Source organism: Gambusia affinis, linkage group LG07 (assembly GCF_019740435.1).
Source record: "Gambusia affinis linkage group LG07, SWU_Gaff_1.0, whole genome shotgun sequence".
NCBI lineage: Eukaryota > Metazoa > Chordata > Actinopteri > Cyprinodontiformes > Poeciliidae > Gambusia > Gambusia affinis.
In genome coordinates this window covers 22077206-22095777 of record NC_057874.1, presented here as the reverse complement: position 1 = coordinate 22095777, position 18572 = coordinate 22077206, and the positions used below count along the sequence as shown (strand labels likewise).

General features: G+C 38.0%; 1 protein-coding gene across 2 annotated transcripts; it reads right to left on the bottom strand.

The window, feature by feature from the left end:
• Positions 1–666: 666 nt before the first annotated feature.
• On the bottom strand, positions 667–15931 carry LOC122833977 (CTTNBP2 N-terminal-like protein). 2 transcript variants are annotated; one of them, XM_044121999.1, is made up of 7 exons: positions 15777–15931; positions 11794–11898; positions 4359–4592; positions 2878–2985; positions 2543–2731; positions 2301–2471; positions 667–2212 (listed from the first exon to the last, which is right to left on the bottom strand). In XM_044121999.1, the coding sequence occupies exons 1-7, from the start codon at positions 15813–15815 to the stop codon at positions 1286–1288; spliced, it is 1773 nt and encodes a 590-aa protein (XP_043977934.1). In that variant the 5' UTR covers positions 15816–15931; the 3' UTR covers positions 667–1285. The 2 variants fall into 2 exon arrangements, with proteins under 2 accessions (XP_043977934.1, XP_043977935.1); XM_044122000.1 differs by lacking the exon at positions 15777–15931 and adding an exon at positions 15237–15349.
• Positions 15932–18572: the final 2641 nt, after the last annotated feature.

The following is an 18572-nucleotide window of genomic DNA, read 5'->3' as shown; positions in this document are numbered from 1 at the left end:
TTCTGTTCAATTGTAAAATTTCACAACTTTTCCAGGGAAACAAAAAGCTGCTTTTGATGTTTGAAGTAAAAGAAGGATTTCAAACATGAAAATCAACTTCATGTGCAGCTGACTTTGCCATGCTGAAACAAAAACTAAAACATTCAACTGAACTCAAATATCTATTATTCTCCAGCTTATATTAAGCATAAAACTCATTTGATCAAGACAAACAACTCAGTATACATACTGAATTCTTTGTAAAATATGAGTAAAATGTAATTCTAAGAAAACTAAAGGAATAGTGTTGCATTATGATGAAAAAAGTCTACCGAACAAAAACATATGAAACAGTGGCCTCTGGCGGAATTTCAAGGACAGTGCAACTTTACAACTATTGCTAATAGTCATTTAAGAGATAAGCAACTTGTTCCACTTTAAAAATAGAAAAAAATAATAATAACACATTAATTTATTTTTATTGCCCATTTTGTCCTGTTTCCTAACTTCCAGATTCAGGGTCTATCCCAGCTGCCATAAGGACAAACCCAGTGGACCAATCATCAGTCCATCACAACGCTAATGCCCAGGTAAAGAATTAAAGTACTTATAAACTCTGTACAAAAGAGGCCATAATGGTTTAACACATCAGACTGTTGTTTTATGAAATATAAACAACATAGACACTTTAGCTTTGAGAGTAGTTTATTAAATATGTCACAGCATGGAAAGCATGTGATAAAGGCAGAAATAATCAACATGGCAAAAGAAACCTGATACTAATTATAGCAAAGGTTTATAGTTAAATAATGCAGGATTCCACTAATGACAAAGGCATAACATTCAACTTTAAAATCTCTTCCAACAGTGACTGCATGTAATCATTCTCTTTGATAAAGATCATTATGCAAAGAGAATATCAAAGAATCAATGTAGATGTCATGTATGATTAATAGAATCCGAAACATTCATAACTTTTAATACTAAGACTGTACAATAAAATAAGACTTGGTAGCACATAAACTTCTGTAAAACTTATAGTATTCAATGATGATTTTTTTCATATACATTAACCAGCAAAACACTTCAGATTCATATACGGGGAGCGAATGAGAGCTCATTAGTGGGGATGTACTTTTTTTTAGATGTTAGACTCTGCTGATGTTTAAAATACATTCAATAAATACATATAACATTATGAGGGGGAGTTTTGTTAAAGAACATGTTATATATCCTGACTTGAGTAAGTCTCAGTTATAACCATTAGATGAGCCCGCAGTTAAGTATCTGAAGGCTGAACAATGTGTTAATTTGATGAGACCACCATGTCAAGTTCTTTGACACCCTCCTGGGTTGAGCTGAGGCCACAGCTACCCGACAGGGGGCTCTCTGAGAAATGGTTGCCAGATTTTGGAACGGCTGCTGGAGAGAGAGGAGCCTGGGCAAGACTGGGTTTCTTTGGAGGAATAGGCGGGGGGTTTCCCCTTTCCATCCTGGAGATAGTTGGTGATCGGGCCCCCTGTGGAACTGCTCCTGTGGCCCTCCCTGTGGCAGGAGACAGGGGTGCTGCAAGGCTACGGTAGTCTGTACCAAACGGGGAGTTATTTGGTGTGCCCTGTTTCATCGACCCGCTCTGCTGGACGGAGGTAAACCGGGACAGAACCTGAGTGACTGTGCTCCGGGCCATCTGCTTGACTGGGCTGGCCTCAGGAGACGAGCTGCTGGTCACAGGTGAGAGCTCTTTTGGTGAGAGCAAGGGGACAGGTTGAGCAGGCTGGAACTGTGAATCCGGCTCAAAGGAACTCTGGAACTTGTGCCACGCAGCATGGAAACGCTGGTTGATCCCAGCCTGATATGGAGACTGGTATCCTCCCTGGCTCACACTGCCTGTGGTGTGTTTGGCAAGAACAGGCGAAGTGCAGGGCGAGGAACGAGACTGAGAAGTAAACACTGCACCGGAGTGAGAAAGAGATGTTTGCGTCTCATTTCCATTCTGACAGGACGTCTTCTCTGAATATATGCTTGACATATGAAACACATTGGCCTCCCCTGGACAGTAAGATTGGGGCTTTGGCTGTTTAGATGCATGGTCTTCTTCATTGTCCTCAACCTTAATGCTGTCCACCGATAAGCTCCCTGCAGGAACCTTTCTAACCCGATCTCTTCCTGTTGCCTCATTTGAAGAGGCAAAGACTTCTTGCACTTCTTCCAGCTTCCTCTTCAGCTCTTCCACCTTATCATAAATGAAATTCATTGCATGAGATGAAGTAATTTAATGAAAGCACACCACCACAAGGAGCAGTTTGTCAAAGTATTCACACCTGTTGTTGTAGATTAGAGCAATGAGCTTCTTCCTTCTTTAGCCGCGAGCGAAGCTGTTCCCGTTCTGTGTCGAACTCAGCAAGTTGCTCCTCCACCCGCGCCTCCATCCTCAGGGCTCGCATCCTTTCCTCCTCCAGCTCCTTTCGCAGAGTCTGACAGACATCTTTTTCCTAATTATATAAAGCCAACTGTTAATAATAGAAACGAAAGAATGAGGTACTTGGATTCAAAATGTTAGGACCTTGTCAAATTTGCGGTTCAGCTCCGTCAGGCGGTGACCCTCCTCCAGAGCCCTGGCACTCGCCCACTTGCACTCTTTGGCCAGAGCACAGGAGAGCTGCTTGTGCTGAGCCCGTTCTTCTTCAAGCTGCTCAGTAATCCGTCTCTGCTCCTTTTCCAGACGGCGGACCTGACTCCGCTCAAATTCCAGCTGCAAGCAAAGACAAGACATGCCATCAAGAAACTGTCATTAGTTGGAAGACATTATGTTTCCTGTCTATAACCCAGCTCATATTTTAAAAAGTTCAGTCAGTCATTCAGTTTCTGGCTGAGGCTAATGTCTTTGAAACAAAGCACCTGTTGTTGTAAGCGCTCCCTCTCCTTTTCCAGGATGTAGGTGACATCATCTCCCTCTGCTGTGTCCTCAGCATGCCTCCTCTTTTCCTCCTCTAGGTCTGCAATAACCTAAAGCAAACACAAAATAGAACAAAAAGTCATCCTGAACCAGGCATCTAAGTCTTGTGGCTCCAGAGTTGCAGAGTGACTCGTGGTACCTTCCACAACGGCTCTTAATAACTTTGGATAAAATTGATCAATTATAGACTAATGTTTTTAAACAGGGATATAAGGAATGCAAGTTTTTTTTTACACATTTTTAAATTTTGTTGTATTATTATATAATAACTGAGTAATATTGAGAGAAATGTCCTACTGTATAAATTTATCAGAAATTATGAGTTATCTTTCCTCAAAGGTCGGGTAACATTTGTGGCTCGAAACGAGTTTTACGAAGCTGGACTGGGGGCAAAAACGGCTCTTTGGATTGTAAAGGTTGCAAATCCCTGTTATAGGGCAATTTAATATTCTCAAGGTATGATTACCATTCCTCAACACCTGTTGTTGGAAACGCTTTCAACTTTTGTTAAACAATTATTTTTACAACTGCTAATTAACTCATTTATCAATCAAGATATAAAGAATATTATTTTTTATTTGGATACCAGGGATTACTTTAAACAGAGTAAATATTTGCTAAAATAAAAGTCTGAGTAGGTTTTATTACAGAAAATTATAAACCTTCAGTTAAGTTTCACTGGTTAATTAGTTGGGCTATCTCCTGAGGTAGCTACCCTGTAGTCTGCTGCTTAACAGACATGTCAGTAAACTAGTAAACCTTTGGTTTGAAATAGCAAAACTTTTAAGAGGAATGCTACATACTTCCTTTTATTTTTGCAGCTGGAAACATTTACATCAGAATTTGTCAACTGGCTAGCAGGAAGTTCACAGCAACATGTAGGGACACAGCTCTCTTACATGCTCCACATAGCCTGAGATATTTCTGGTCACTCAATCTGTGTCTCTCTGACATGTCCTTAATACCTGGTACATTAGTGTCACAAATTCCCCACAAACCATCACATAGCTGAGGTGATATCTGTTAATGCACCTGAACCCAGGTTTTTATTGGAAACTCTGTGCTGCCATCTAATGATTGGTGTTATACACAATTAAACCTAATTTTCCTACTTAAAATGAGAAGGAATTGTTAATATGTATGATATACCATATATACTTTATTTAGAATCAGTTTGGTGTTAAAAAGACAAATGTTTTGTATACCACTGTAAATGAATTCAGGCAGTAAAGAGTTAAAAGCAAAGGTTTGTCAGAAAGTTTTAACATTTTAGCCCCTGCCTGCCAGTGAGTTTGGTTGACTGCAACAAAAAGTAAAATTGATCTTTTTTCAAAACACCATATATATTATGATGTGCAAGTGCCCAGACACTAAATCAGTTGCTTGATTTGAATCTCTTAAAGTACCAACTATTGGGGCTCACCCTCCTGTGCCTGCTCTCAGCTGCAGCCAGCTGGGCCAGCATCTTCTCTTGCATCTTCCTGCAGTGGCTCACCACCAGTTTGAGAACCACCAGAGGGTTGGAGGTGGGGGAAGAGCAACCAGATTCCTTATTTGGGCCCCCAACAATTTCACTGTCTCTCTGCAAGGCGTGGAAGGGGTCACTGAGGTTGTACCTACCATAGCGTTCCTGGATAAACAGCTCTTTACATTGAGCCTGGGGAGAAGACAAAATGAGGAGTCAGACTTTTATTTGCAGAGATTTAGTAAGTCGGTCATGCTGTGTGATTCTACTCTTAGGCTCTTGTATCTCTGACCCAGAGGGAAGTGTTAAACTGTATATGTAAACTTTTAAACACATGCTGGAGGGAATTCACAAAGCGTTGCAATCTCCTCCGTTTTAGCAGATGTTTTGCTCACAGTTTACTTAATCTCTGCATTGGATTCACAAAGCAGATGGCACTAAATATTTACACACAAAAAAATGGCTTTAAAGTTCAGGAAATGGGAGCAATGTGCACCTATTTCTCTGTCAGGTCAATGTTGTCTTCTCTTCAGCCACATTCATTGGAAAAATGTTTTACGGTTTCATTGTTTAAATTATCAGAGAACTACAGGTCATGTAGGAGGTTCCTCCAAAACTTTTAAGAATATCTGTCAAGTGGAATCCCATCAGAAGGATGTTTCTACATTCAAAAGTGATGCTGAAAATCATAAAAAATAAATAAAAAAATAAATTTAAAAAAATGGTGGAACGATTAACCATTTTAAGTGAGTCATTCTAATTGTGGTGCCTGTGATTGTAAAATCATTACATGGTGTTTTACAAGCATACTACACCAGCCTGTAATAAAATCCAAATAAAAAAAAGAGTTACATGTATATTGTTTGTGCAAGTAGTTAAAAACTTGTTGTCTATGTGCTCACAATCTTATCCATTCCAGCAGGGATCTGTTAAAATTTTTAGTAATTATAAGATTTTACTCTGCATTTCAAAAAGCCTCTGCATGATTTTAAGCACAATTTAGACATTTAATTTAATTAGAAATTAGCACCTCACTGAATAGATTGTGAATTACAAAGACAAACTGTGATATTATGATAAAAATCTAAAATATAGTCAGGGAAACAGCATATGTAGATACAAGTGAAAAACATCATTAAAAAGTACACTACAGGCATATTGTGTTTTATGCAATAACAGAATATTTACAAGAATATAAAGAAGGTATTTTAGCAACTTATTAGGTTCTGTGATAGAAAGTCTGTTAGCTGCTGGGAGAAAATTCTTCCTTGTGTAAAACTTCTGTGCTTTTTCCAAAATTCAACCAGCATGGCAGCCCCACCTCCCCCGTACCTATTATTGCTTCACTAAAAATGTTTTACAGGCTTTCATTAGATGGTGTCTTTTATATGCAACCTCTATAACACAAATAGCGCAATAATTTCAAATAGTGTTTTATGATGTAATGCTATTTGCTTTTGCTGTAATTTATACTAATATGCATAAGTATAGGTGGCTATTTCATGCATAATTCATAACTTAAATGTTGTCAAAATATGTCAGCACAGAGACGCCAAGTGCTTTTTAGTAGTGCTATGTTAGAATCAAATCTACATTTGCATTTAGCATGAGAATGCATTAAAAACTCATTAAAGTTTTTTAATGCATTTATTACCTGCAAATAGTTTAATCAGGTTGTTTTCACAGTGTTGGGAAATTTCAATTACCGTAAGTCTTCTCAGAGTGGGTTTTAGCAATTTCTGTGACCGATATCTAACATGTGTTCAGAACAGTTTTATCAACACCTATTAAATCAATGGAGTTGTTTTAGAATAAGAATTCACACAACTTTATGAATCTGTTCAGGGGTGACATTATGTATTACACTGAAAGTGTCCGAGAAGCTACTAAATGAATTTGTGGTTGCCAGTTAAATCAAAATCTTCAGACTGCAAAACTGCATGACAAACCTATTAACCTCTTCCAAGTGAATTTTATTTGATAATAAAAAAATCCAGTTATCACTTGAAGTTAGCAGAAACTGCTGTTGCTTTGCTTTCATTAAAATGGGAAATAAAATCCTGCATTCTGCACAGCATGATCACCATCTCAAATGACTTAACAGATCTAAAGCAGCAGATAATGGAGGAGGAACAGAGAGAGGAAACACTTCAAAAACACAAGAGAAATGGTGCTGAGTGGAGGAAGGAGCAACAGATGGTGTGTGTCTGTCTATCTTTAGCAGGACAGCTGCTCCGCACTGGCCTTTGTCCAAGGCAGACCTGCTGTCTTTTTAATTCATGACAAAAAAAGAGATAATGGTGGTGAGACTTTTCAAGTTCAGCAGCCGCCTTTAGGTCCGCTGTGAAAAGGGGGGGATGGTGTGTGAATGACAAAGATGGTTTAGGCCAGTAGAAGAGCTATATCTTGTTGAGATTTCAACAAAACAGGATCAGGAGATTAGAGAAAACACTATATCCTGCTTGGCAGAGGGAATCGCAGAGTTCAAAAAGAATGATACCAAACTGACATTAGAAATTAACCTGAAGTCAAGAATAATTTAGATACATCTCTGTGTTGCAATATTTACCCTTTCAGTTCTGTAACTGAACTTTTTTAGTTTTGTTTTTTTTACCTACCAACCTACTTTTTCTCTCTTAAATAAAGGATTGTTTACAGTGGACTCATTCTACACAATCCTCTAGACTTCACTACAATTCATTAGCTCAGGGGTGGGCACTCCTGGTCCTTGAGGGCCAGTGTCCTGCATCTCTTAAGATGTCTCCCTGGTCTAACACACCTGAATCCAATAGCTGAATTACCTCCCAAGTGTAGTCAGGTTCTCCAGAGTCCTGCTAATGATCTCATTATTTGACTCAGGTGTGTTGGACCAGGGAGACATCTAAGCGTTGCAGGACACCGGCCCTCGAGGACCAGGAGTGCCCACCACTGCATTAGCTGAAAGCACAATTATGCCAAGAGTTGGCGAGTAGTTAAAATGAGACAATAAAAAAATAATGTGACTTAATGTGGATGTGTCATTATAGAACAAAACCCACTTGTATCAGTGCCTTCATTAAATGATAAAAAAATTTCGAGTGCACACTGTGACTGAGAAGTGCTTTGTATGATAAACTCAGCGGATGCCAGTTCCACCAGGTGTTTGCTAATTGCTGCTGCCACTAGTCTGGAGTTCAGAAGTTCAACTTGGAGACTGCAGCTTTTGGCTGGTAGGCAGCACTTTGTGAAAGCAAGCACTTAGGCAACCCTGTATGGCTACCATGGGAAATTCAAGGATTCCTCAAACATGTTTGAAAATAATCAGTCAACACTCTAAATATCTTTAGATATTTAGAGTGTTTATCATGTTATCATTTAGCATTATAACATGATAAACAGCTAAAGAAAATTCTATTTTACATAATGTCCCACCTTTAAGGGTTTTGCACATATCTTTATCTTGGGTGCTGCTGTTCCAGAAATCAAATGGGATGTAAACTTGAGCCAAAACCCTGCTTTTTGACTGTTGCTTTGAAACTTAAAAGGTCCAGTCAAAACAGGTTAAAATTAATTACCAGAAACTCAGCGAAGCTATGTGAGCTCTGGTGATAAAAGGGAAGTGGAGGGAGGGATGATGAATTAGCACTGACATAGAACCAAAGTTCAAGACAGATCAGAAGGTTTAGGCTTGTCATTTCCTACATCATCAGTATTGGCTCATTCAGCACAGGAAAAGCAGGGTACGGCCCGGAGGCTTTGCTGCCATTTTTTTGAACTGGTCTGTCAAGGATGGTGTGAAGGCGGATCAAACGGCAGAGAAGGGTGAAGCAGGAAAACACACTGCACCCAGGAGTATTCAAAAATGCCTCTCACATGTGTGCATTAAAGAAAGCCACATGATCACTCAGAACCTCAGTAACTGAATTACATGCTATTCAGGGCAGGACTTCGAGATGTTAAAATGCAAATGTTGACTTATACAAAAAAATGGCTAATAATGGTTCAGCGTCACTGATGAAAGTTAAATACAAGATTGTTATTCCTAAAGTCAAGTAACCTGGCAACAGGCTACTCCCTGTTACCGGTAGTGACCGTCTGATGTGTCACTTTACAGTTAGAGCAAACTATTTTTTAAATATCTTTGCAAACCCCTACTGTGCTTCTCCTGTCACCCTTCTCAGTTCTCCTTCAGTGCAAAGATAGCTGTGCAGCTAAACAACACAAAGAAATGCTGCACTTTCTTCACACGAACCCTCCACTTTCAGAAAGTGGTGCTCAGGCATAAAAAAAAACAAAACAAAAAAAACACTGGTTTCAGGAAACTTTCCCCAATGCCACCTAACACTTAGCACTCACGATTATAATTTTATTACATCATACAGTAAAACACCCATACGCTTTCAGTTCTGCATCACAGTCTAGCCTCATTATTCATGCTTTGTTTGTTGGCTTCAGTTCTTGGCAACATTGGCATGTCTGTATATGGCAAGCCGCAGCTGTACCGTTTCCAGCTTATCTTTTGCTGACACATGCCTGGAATCCTTCAGATGTGGAACGGTGGGAACAAGATCTGTGTAAAACAAAAAGAAAGGCTGACCAACATGCATTTTTAGTCTACAGTCCAACATATTGTAGTAGCTGTTTTTTCAAGCTGATAAACAGTCCATCATGCCAGTGTTTGTTTTCGTATTCTCTGCAGGAGAAAGGCCAAACTGCTGTCTAGTAGCAATTCCAGATAAAAAGGCAATTAATTTCTCATTGATGACACTCAATCTAATCAGCTGATGAATCTCAGACCTAGACACACAATTCATATTTCTACTTCAACACCGGCTTTTCAGCAAAACAGACGGCAAAGGCATTTGAAGAGCTCTGCTTGGAAACTGCAGACAACCACACCATGGGAATTTGACAGTTTATTAAAGGCTCATTTTCATTTTTGAGTCTCATTTGGACCTAAAAAGTTATTTTTTCCCAAAACCAAAATGACTGCTGGATCGCCACAGAGTTTTGAGTGCCAAATATAAGCATTGCCAAACACTTCCTTCCTCTTGAAAGCCACACTTTGTAAAGCAGCTGTAGAAGTGAGTCACAAGAGGGGAAAAACATAGCAGATAGTTAGAATGCCATTGATAGCTCTGCACAATTAAATTTAGAGAACCGTAAAAAGAAAAAAGCTATGAAAAAAGCAGAAAGGCAAAACTCATATTGGTTCACATCTCATATCCTACACTTCACCATGGGGAAAAACACAGATAACAATGTGTAGATAAAAACTTGGGGGGTTAATTTTTTTTAGCCAGATAGAAAAAAGGGCTGTAAATGAGAACATGCATAAAAACGTTTGATGACAAGTTTGCTAAAAATAAATCTATCCTTCACTGTGTTACTACCATAGTGATTTATGTTTATTTTAAATATTTATCATATGATACTGACAAGGATATGACAAATCCACAATGACTCATAAGCAGGCCTAAACCAACTTCTCATGCAGTTGTTTGGTGTGTTAACATCTCTTGATAAGTCTACAAGAAGTTAAATGCAATGCTTTTCAATAATATCTTATTTTCAATTATCATTTAATATACAAAAATATAAATTTCAACATGAGGATGTTGCTAAAAATTTAAATGATTATCAAAATCATTGCTACTTTTTGGGAATATAGGGGAAATCTTAACAAAATAGACGACCACTGAAACATTTATTTATTTTCAAATGTAAATCCAAAAAGTACATTTATTACAACAGCATAGAATAGAAATGTGGTTTGTTGTCCCACACTGGAGACATTTCTGAGGGATGGACTTCCAGCCATTAATTATGGATTGAAGATAATGAAATCCAAAAATTCAGTATCATAAAAAATTAGAATATGACATAAAGCAATTTAGAAAACATGAATAGAAATACCATGTTATGGTATTTGCCATGTTATGGACCGCACAATCATGTCAAACATCGTTGACTTTGCCCTAAAGCAAACTGTCACTGATACACTTCATGAGTTGAGCAAGGCGCACAGGTAAGAAGCTGGTTGATTTTCTAAATTTTATATAATCTGATAAATTAATAACACACGTCTGAAGCGACACTTATGAAATTACTACAGTATATCTACACTTCATGTAAATGTATCTATAGTTTCTCAAGTAAGTGATTACTAAATCACACACTACCTATAAGGTTCAGTGCTTAATCATCTAAGAACATTTGTGTCACTGAATAATGTTTAACTGATGATTATCTTTTTTTGTCTTAAGATAAAACCAAATATAACCTAAAGTGAATTCCTTCCCCTTCCCCTACATAATTTACCTTTAATACAAAGTAGGACTCATACATCAGTTTAGGCTGATAAAAACATCGGCAACTATGAAGCTCAACGAATGAGTTGGGCAATTGACATGACTCAAGAAAAATGTTTTTTTGTCCACTCATTGTTCCTGTATTTCAACAGCTTAGTAAATGAATACTTATCAAAAAGTATTTTTCTAAGGGTTCACTTAAGTGCTTATTTATTCACCGTGGCCCTCGCTCACATTAAGTCATCAGACACCTACTGAGATATAACTTCTCATGCTTTAGATGCCAGATCACAGGGGAAATGAAGGAATGTGGTGCAGACACAAACACTCAGCAGCTCTTTCTCTGCTCTAATGGCTGCAAAACCTGGGTGTTAATGATGAGAACTAAGACTCTGATATTGTTTACTTGTTTCATAAGTGCAGATCGCACCAGCTGTTGCATAATAAAGATATGCAACAGTTTATCTTGACGGTTATGGGAGTTACATTTTTAACCCACTTCAAGAAATGACAGCACTTTCTGTCACTTTTCTGTTATGGCAAACACAAGCCAAGATTCTAGTTTTGAGTTTTTCTGATAATAACTTTTTGATAAATTGACAATCCTTAATGGTTGTCCAAATCCTCTTACATTGAACAATGATTTTCACTCCCAGCAAATCATTCAATCACCTCTTTTGTCTGCAACTGATACAGAGGACTACAAACCTGGACAATGCAACTCCTATCATGTTGAATAACTAGCAGGTGGAGGTGATCACTCATGGTAATTTACAGAAACCCATTCCCTCAAAGAAGAAAACTGGAGTCAAACCACCACATGTAAAAAGGGCTTTTACAGAGCCGCCCAATCCCCTCACTGCAAGACACAAGCTTTCAGGATTTCACTTTGCCAAAATGTTGGTTTACTCTCAGAGCAGTGAAGTTTCCTCAACCATGAGATTATATTCTGAAAAAGCTTATCAAAAAAATAAAAATCCAAAAAATACTTAGTTAATATGCTATGCTATGGGCACTTAATTAGGTGAGATTATAATGAGATATTATTTAAAGGAAAAAGCCATTATGAGCTGTGCAGGATTTTACTATTTGATTATTGTTACCTTTAGAGCTTCAATGACAACATCCCGAGCCTGCAGTTCTCCTTCCAGGATGCTAAACAGCATCAGCAACTCCGGCTTGCTCAGGCTCTCCATGTTCACTTTGGTCTGTTGAGACAAAAGACAGAACAAAATGATCTAGACCAGGCATATCTTTAGCTGAGCAAAATATTAAACAGTCTAAAACAGGAAACACAGAAAAGACCATAATCCTTTCTCATTGTGACTGTACAACAATTTTTCAGGTATGTAGTTTTTTTTCTTTATATTAAGCCTGGGAAGTGTGTTTTCCACTTCCCAGAAATCAGACATTGAGGCAGACATCTAATCTCTTCCACTAATTTATGAGCCTTCAGTGGACATGTGGTTATTATCTTTGAATGAAGTAATTTTCCAAAGTAGAACAAGGAAGATTTTATTTAAGAAATGAGAAACAAAACCTTGATACTTTCAGTTTAGTTTAGAGGAAGACTTAAATTAAGCTTTGCCAAATTAAAACACGACAAGTGGAATCTGATCTATCTGCAACCGGTACTGGTTGCAGATAGATCAGATTTAAACGTTTCTGCTTTCATTTACCCATTCAGGTCCAAAAGTCATCAAACTGATGAAGTCGCAGAACTTTAAAATATCTGTTTGTTTTGCCAAGAGTTCAAACCCTAATGGTGCTGTGACAGTTATTTTAGTGTTGGAAATGAGAAGTAGCCCCTTTGTAGAGTCTCTGTGCTTTAATCTCCCAGCTGTGTTGGTTTTGTTGACAAGCCCCGCGGTGTCTACATCTCCACCATCCAGCCACACTCTGTCCAAGTAAAAACATGCGGGCCTCGCTTTGAAATGAGATCAAAGCTGTCCATGTTACTACACTAAACATCATTTTCTTATGAGACTCATTGTGTGGGTTAGACCTCCACCCCACTGACTGACTGACTACTTAATAACACACAACACAGAAATATAATTTAAGTGGCTGAAGCATCTGAAAAATCTCCCAGTTTGTTTAAAGGCAGTGATCCATTAATGGATTAGGATTCTGCTTTGAGCAATCTGTGGTAACCATAACTGAGTTCTATGATCTCTCAAAGGAAAGGTTGCTGAATTTTAACACAAGTTTATGAGAAAACAAGTCTTAATGAACTTAAAGTTAAAATATATTCAAAATGATCTCCTCTTAGCACTGTCCCTTACAAAAGGATTTATACTTTGTGAAGATTTTCACCTTTTGACACATTACAACCAAATATTCAAGCACGTGTTTCTTGTATTTATATGGCAAACCAACATAAAATGTTTCATAAGGGTCAAGTGGAGGGAGAATGACAGAATAAAATTTATGATGTGTTTTGGTTTGTAGCCTAACTAACTCAATACTTTACAGAACCACCTTTTGACAGATTTAACAGCTGAAGGTTTGGAATAAGTCAGTCAGATAGAAGTCAAAACTGTTTGTCTAGAGCTCTGTGAAATAGAGTATAGCCAAATTGAATGGAGACCTTCTGTGAACATCAAGTTTGAAGGTCCTGTAACAGATTTGCATCAGCATTTAGGTCTGGAAATTGACTGGCTCATTTATAACACATAAACTTGTACCTGGTTCTGTCTAATTCTTTTTCTTGTTTGTTTGTTTTTTCTTTTGTCTATTATTTATGGAGTTTTTGGTTTTAGGAGATAATTGTTGCTAAAACTTTGCCAGAAATGTGCTATAAAGATGCACATTAACATCTTTATATCTAAAGCACATGTGTCAAACTCCAGTCCTCAAGGGCCGATGTCCTGCAGTTTATAGACGTGCCACAGGTACAAAACACTAGAATGAAATGGCTTGATCACCTCTTTCTTGTGTAGATAAGTTCTTCAGAGCCTTAATGACCTAATTATTCTATTCAGGTGTGGTGCAGCAGAGGCATATCTAAAAGTTGCAGGACACCAGCCCTTGAAGACTGGAGTTTGTCAGCCTTGATCTAAAGCAATCCATTCCAGCTCTGACTCTTTGCTTAGAGTTGTTGTTCTGCTTGATTATGAACCTATGAACCAGTATCAAGTTTTTGGGAGCCTCCAACAGGTTTTCTTACAGGAACAACCTTAATTAAGGTTTGTCCATCATCCCATCAACTCTGCACACATTATCTGTTCCCAAATAACCTTTTTTAAGAAAAGTAAACTCAAACGTTTCCCATACTGGGATGGTATGATTTTAAATATAGGACAAAACAATCCATCGTGTTCCCACTAGAGCACATCATCCTATGTTTTTGGGGTTTTCCCTTTATGGATTGTGGCCAGCTCTAAAATTAATTTCTCATAACTTTCTTTAAGCAGTGGATTTAGTTTTTCTTCTATAATAGTTGTCCACCTGAGCAGTGGATCCCTGCGGCTCATTAGGTCTTGTATCATTTATGGGTAGCAAAGCAAAGAGCTAAGGGTTGAATAGAAAGAAACAAATGTGTCCTTTTCCTTTTACATAAAAAGTATATCCAAATATGTGCTTTCTACTCCACAACATAATAAAAAAATACAATAAAGTTTGTGTTTGAAACACCACAACAAGCTAAAAGGTCCACAGGTTCTGAATACTTTTGCAAGGTGCATTTACTAACTATATCCAGCATATTTTTCTGCAAATCAGTGAGCAGAAGCTAGAAGAAGAAAAACCACAAGCAGCATCTGGCTGAGAAGTTTTTAGTCCTCCTTTGTAGCAGCACTCTGTGGCTAGACCACCAATGTAAAACCCTAATTAAACTCCAACATATACATGCCCTCCTTTAGTTTTTGTTTTACAGGCCTGCTTGCTAATTTCATAGGCCACCATAATCACTGTGAGAAGTCTGAGCTGTGCAAGTTTGTGAGAAGTGTCTGGGCTTGCCAGGGCCTGCATGTGCCATTATGCTTGGCGTCACTTTTAAACGTATCACAGCTGTTTCCCTGAGAGAGGAGCAGTTAACCATGACATATAAAAAGATGATGGCATGAAAATACCAATACCTCTACATGTCCTAGAAAGCTTCATGTTGGATAACAACAGTCCATTTGCATTACCTGTAAAGTCGTAAATATCTTTGTAAAACATGAACCAGCGTTCACTGTGAAATGTATGTGTGAACACCAAGCAGGTCATAGTTTGAGTGTAGCTGCTGGTGATTGTAAAATATAGGGACAAAGAAAGAAAATCCTTTCTCCTAATCCAATCAAAGTCCATTAACTATTCCCCTTTTTTAGTCTCAGAAGAGGTTATAAGCTCTTAAGCTCAGGCTGAATGGCAGCAAAAGCCTTCCTGCCAATACATTAAGCAATGTGGAGTGCACTCACATTTTTTCTTTAAGAATAATCAAGATAGCAAAGTGGTTAACAGTGTTCATCTGTGCACAAAATTATTTCTTCTTATTTTTCAAGTGGCTTTTCTGAAAAGAAACAAAACCAGGAGAAAAAAAAAACAGCATTTGCACAAATACCTCAGACCATGCAGCCGTGAGATGGGGGGGTCAGCTGAGGGGAAACAGAGCAGGAGAGGTCTGCTGCGTTTCCTTTTCCCTCATCAACAGATGCAGCATGTCTGGATGCTAAATTGGATTTATTAGCCAACCCAGTTTTTATATCGGCCACAAGCTTGTCTTACTTGATTTTCTACCTAATTCAACGCAGTTTTACTCGTAAAATAAAAACGATAAATAAAATAAATGTGGCTGCTTCTCAGTTAGTGAAGGATTTTTTAACAACTGGAGTCGCTGCAAAGTAAAATCTTTGAGCGCATCCACTGATGTCAACAGGCAATCTGACTGATGAGGTAAAAACTAGGCTCATAAGGGGATAAAACCGTTTCAAAGCAAGAAGAAAAACTTCTAACTACTTTTTGTCAAACGATTTGGCCACTAGGCTCGAGTGAATCTTTTCTTCTTTTCTTTCTACTCTCACGTGAAACAACCAGCGCGATCAAAAGTCGAAGGTTTTCTTCAAGTAGTCAAAAGAAACCACATGTCATTTTCACTTCTTACCTTCATGTGTCTTTCAAGGACGTTTCTAAACTCCAGCATAAACTTTTCTTCTGTCAGATGATTTGTTTCCCTCGATTTGCGTCCCCCGATCCCGACGCAGCGGAACACTGGAAGGCCAAGTGACTTCTAGAAGAGCAGCTTAACCAACCAATAGGAAAGCCGCGGACTCGAGATCTGGCCAATGAAAAATGCGATAATGGGAATATAGGGGGAGCGGAATAAATTCCGCCTGTTCGAGTTTTGGTCGGATTTCTTTGTTTGGATTTTTTAGGTTGCAGCACCAGCCTCTAAAAGGGTCTCACAGAGACTCGCAAATAGCTTTAAAGACTGAAGAAACGATTTACTGGGAAGCCAGAGTGCCAGAACTTTAGGTCCCGCATTCCAAATAATCTCCATAACAGTGGTCCATAATTGTAAATTAATGGTCGATGTCTGTTGTAGTAACAGATAACATAACGTTGCCTAGGTCTCATGTTTGTGTTCACTTATGTCAGTAGTTATTTGGTTGTTTTATTTTGCATGCTCAAAACAGTTTTAACCCAAATGTGCTATCAGAGTAAAAGGTTTTTAAAGATTATAAGGAAATCTGTAGAAGCATAGCATTGTATAAAAAAATGTTAAAACACCCTAATAAAAGTTTTCAAAATGAAACTCATCTTTTTAGATCATGCTAAAGAAAGATTTTTCCCTACTAATGTAATCAACATTGGGTGTGATACTGGGGCGTACCCTATATGAAAAAATAGACAACCAAATGTGTTGAGCAACACAAAAACCCTTGTTCAATATAGAGACATCTTTTAAGAAAAATATAAGCTCCTATTTTTAAGATTTGAGCCAGGGGTGGACCAAAGGTGTTTGAAGCCCAGGGAAGATTTTTATTTGAGGGCTCATTCCAGCTAAACTCAGAAAATATGCTGCTTTTACTTTCCTCTGAAGTCCAAGTTTAGATCTGAAAATGACATCAATACCTTACTTCACCTTACTTCAAAAACAAAAACATAGAATTGTTAATTGTTGTTAACTAAATGTCATTAGCAATACATACCATAAAATGCATTTTTTTTCCATTCAAGAATTACTGGAATTTTGGTTGTAAATTATTGCATGTCACTCCAGTTGAAATTACAGAAGTTCTAATAAATAAATTATACTGGCAGCTGCCAATAAAGTTTAAGAGATTGTGTTGGAAATGTTTCATAATGTCAACAAAGTGTTAGGAATGTAACAAACCTGTTAAATACACCCCTGTCTTCTGACTTAAGGAATCTAAAACAAAGAAATTAGTCCTCATTTCTGTAAAACAAGTTTTTTTAAAGACATTTCCAATATCTGAGTAGCAACATAAGCAGTTACCAATGACAACACATATGTGTTTCTAGGTGTTTTATCTATGAAAATACACTGTATTGTGTCAGTTGCCCACAGTATTCTTTCTGTAATACATAACAACTACCAGTAGAGTGCAATGCTCACATAAGTTAGCTGGTACAATAGCTGACAGTTACTTTGTCAGTACACACAATAAATATAGTGATAGTGAGAGACAAAAGCTGGATTCATGCACTGCTGTCAAAATGTCTTCCTGGACCACAAACCCACTTTTTAAAGGACGGTTTAATAGCATGGTACAATGACGTAAGAGGAAACCTCAGTTGCATATTAGCTTTGTCATTTTATTAGGAAATGGTACCACTACACAGAGAGGCCTCTGTGTTTTTGATTATTTTGTCCTTCTCTTTCACCCTCTCTTTCATCTTGAGGGTGTACAGAGAGCAAAGTCAGAGAATTGTCCCTCTAGATAGGCTGCTGCTGCTTCCGCTTCTTCAGCACTAATAAGAGTCTCTATTTCAGGCTCCTCAATTAAGCAGCTCTGCTCAGCCTGCTGACTGGCTGCTGTGGAGAATCAGTGTCCTTACATTCACTGTCCCACATCCTTGTTTCTCTTTCAAACAGGTTCTACTGTGAAAACCTTGTTCAAACAGGTTCTACTATGAACCTGTTTGAACAAGGTTTTCCGTTTAGTTCAGTTTGAAATAGTTGTTAAACCTTGTGGCTTAAATGTGAACCAAGAATGATTTTTCTTCATTTTGGACTTTATAATTGAGATGGGAAGGCCATGTGGAAAATGGAAATGGTAGGGCTATCTCTTACAACTGAAAATTGGTTTTGTAAGAAGTGATATGAAAGTGTAATTTGCTTCAATATTGCAGTTTGGTGTCCCTCTTTGAGATGTGCTTGAATTCTGCTTCTACAATCGTGAAGACACAGGTTTGTCATAAGGCAACCAACAGATTTTTGTATTGGTGATCTGTTTACTTGAACCTTGTAGTTTGTGAAATACCATTTAATTAGCTTTTGAATAGGCAGATTGTAACAGCTGGATAAGGAATTTTATAACACGGTTACTAGTCACACCTTTTGAAACAATGACTCGTGCTAGTTTTAAACTGGACTTTTCTAACTTCCTGCAGAAGATACCTTTGCTGAAGTGATAATTCTAGCTTGTATTTGATCAAGAAACCTCATCCATTCACTTTCTGCTGATCTGATGCAAAGGTAACAGGTTCAGTAGGAAAACCCACACATCCCTTTGCACATGTTCTTCATGTAGTATAAGTGAGTTCATAGGTCAGTCCCAATGTCTTCTCCCAGAAGAATAAATTCAGAAAGCTTTTGACCATAATACATATCTAGCGACCATGAGTTTGAGGCAAAGCAGATGAGCGAGCAAGCTGAGAGCAGATCAGAGTACTTTTCTTTTCATTGAGATCAATTGTCCAACAAGTGTACAAA

Coding starts and splice junctions, on each gene's coding strand:
- LOC122833977 (XM_044121999.1), bottom strand. CDS start 15,815: ATGCTGGAGTTTAGAAACGTCCTTGAAAGACACATGAAG. Junction 4,593..11,793: donor TTGTCATTGAAGCTCTAAAG/GTAACAATAATC, acceptor TCTTCTCCCCAG/GCTCAATGTAAAGAGCTGTT. Junction 2,986..4,358: donor CTGAGAGCAGGCACAGGAGG/GTGAGCCCCAAT, acceptor TGTTTGCTTTAG/GTTATTGCAGACCTAGAGGA.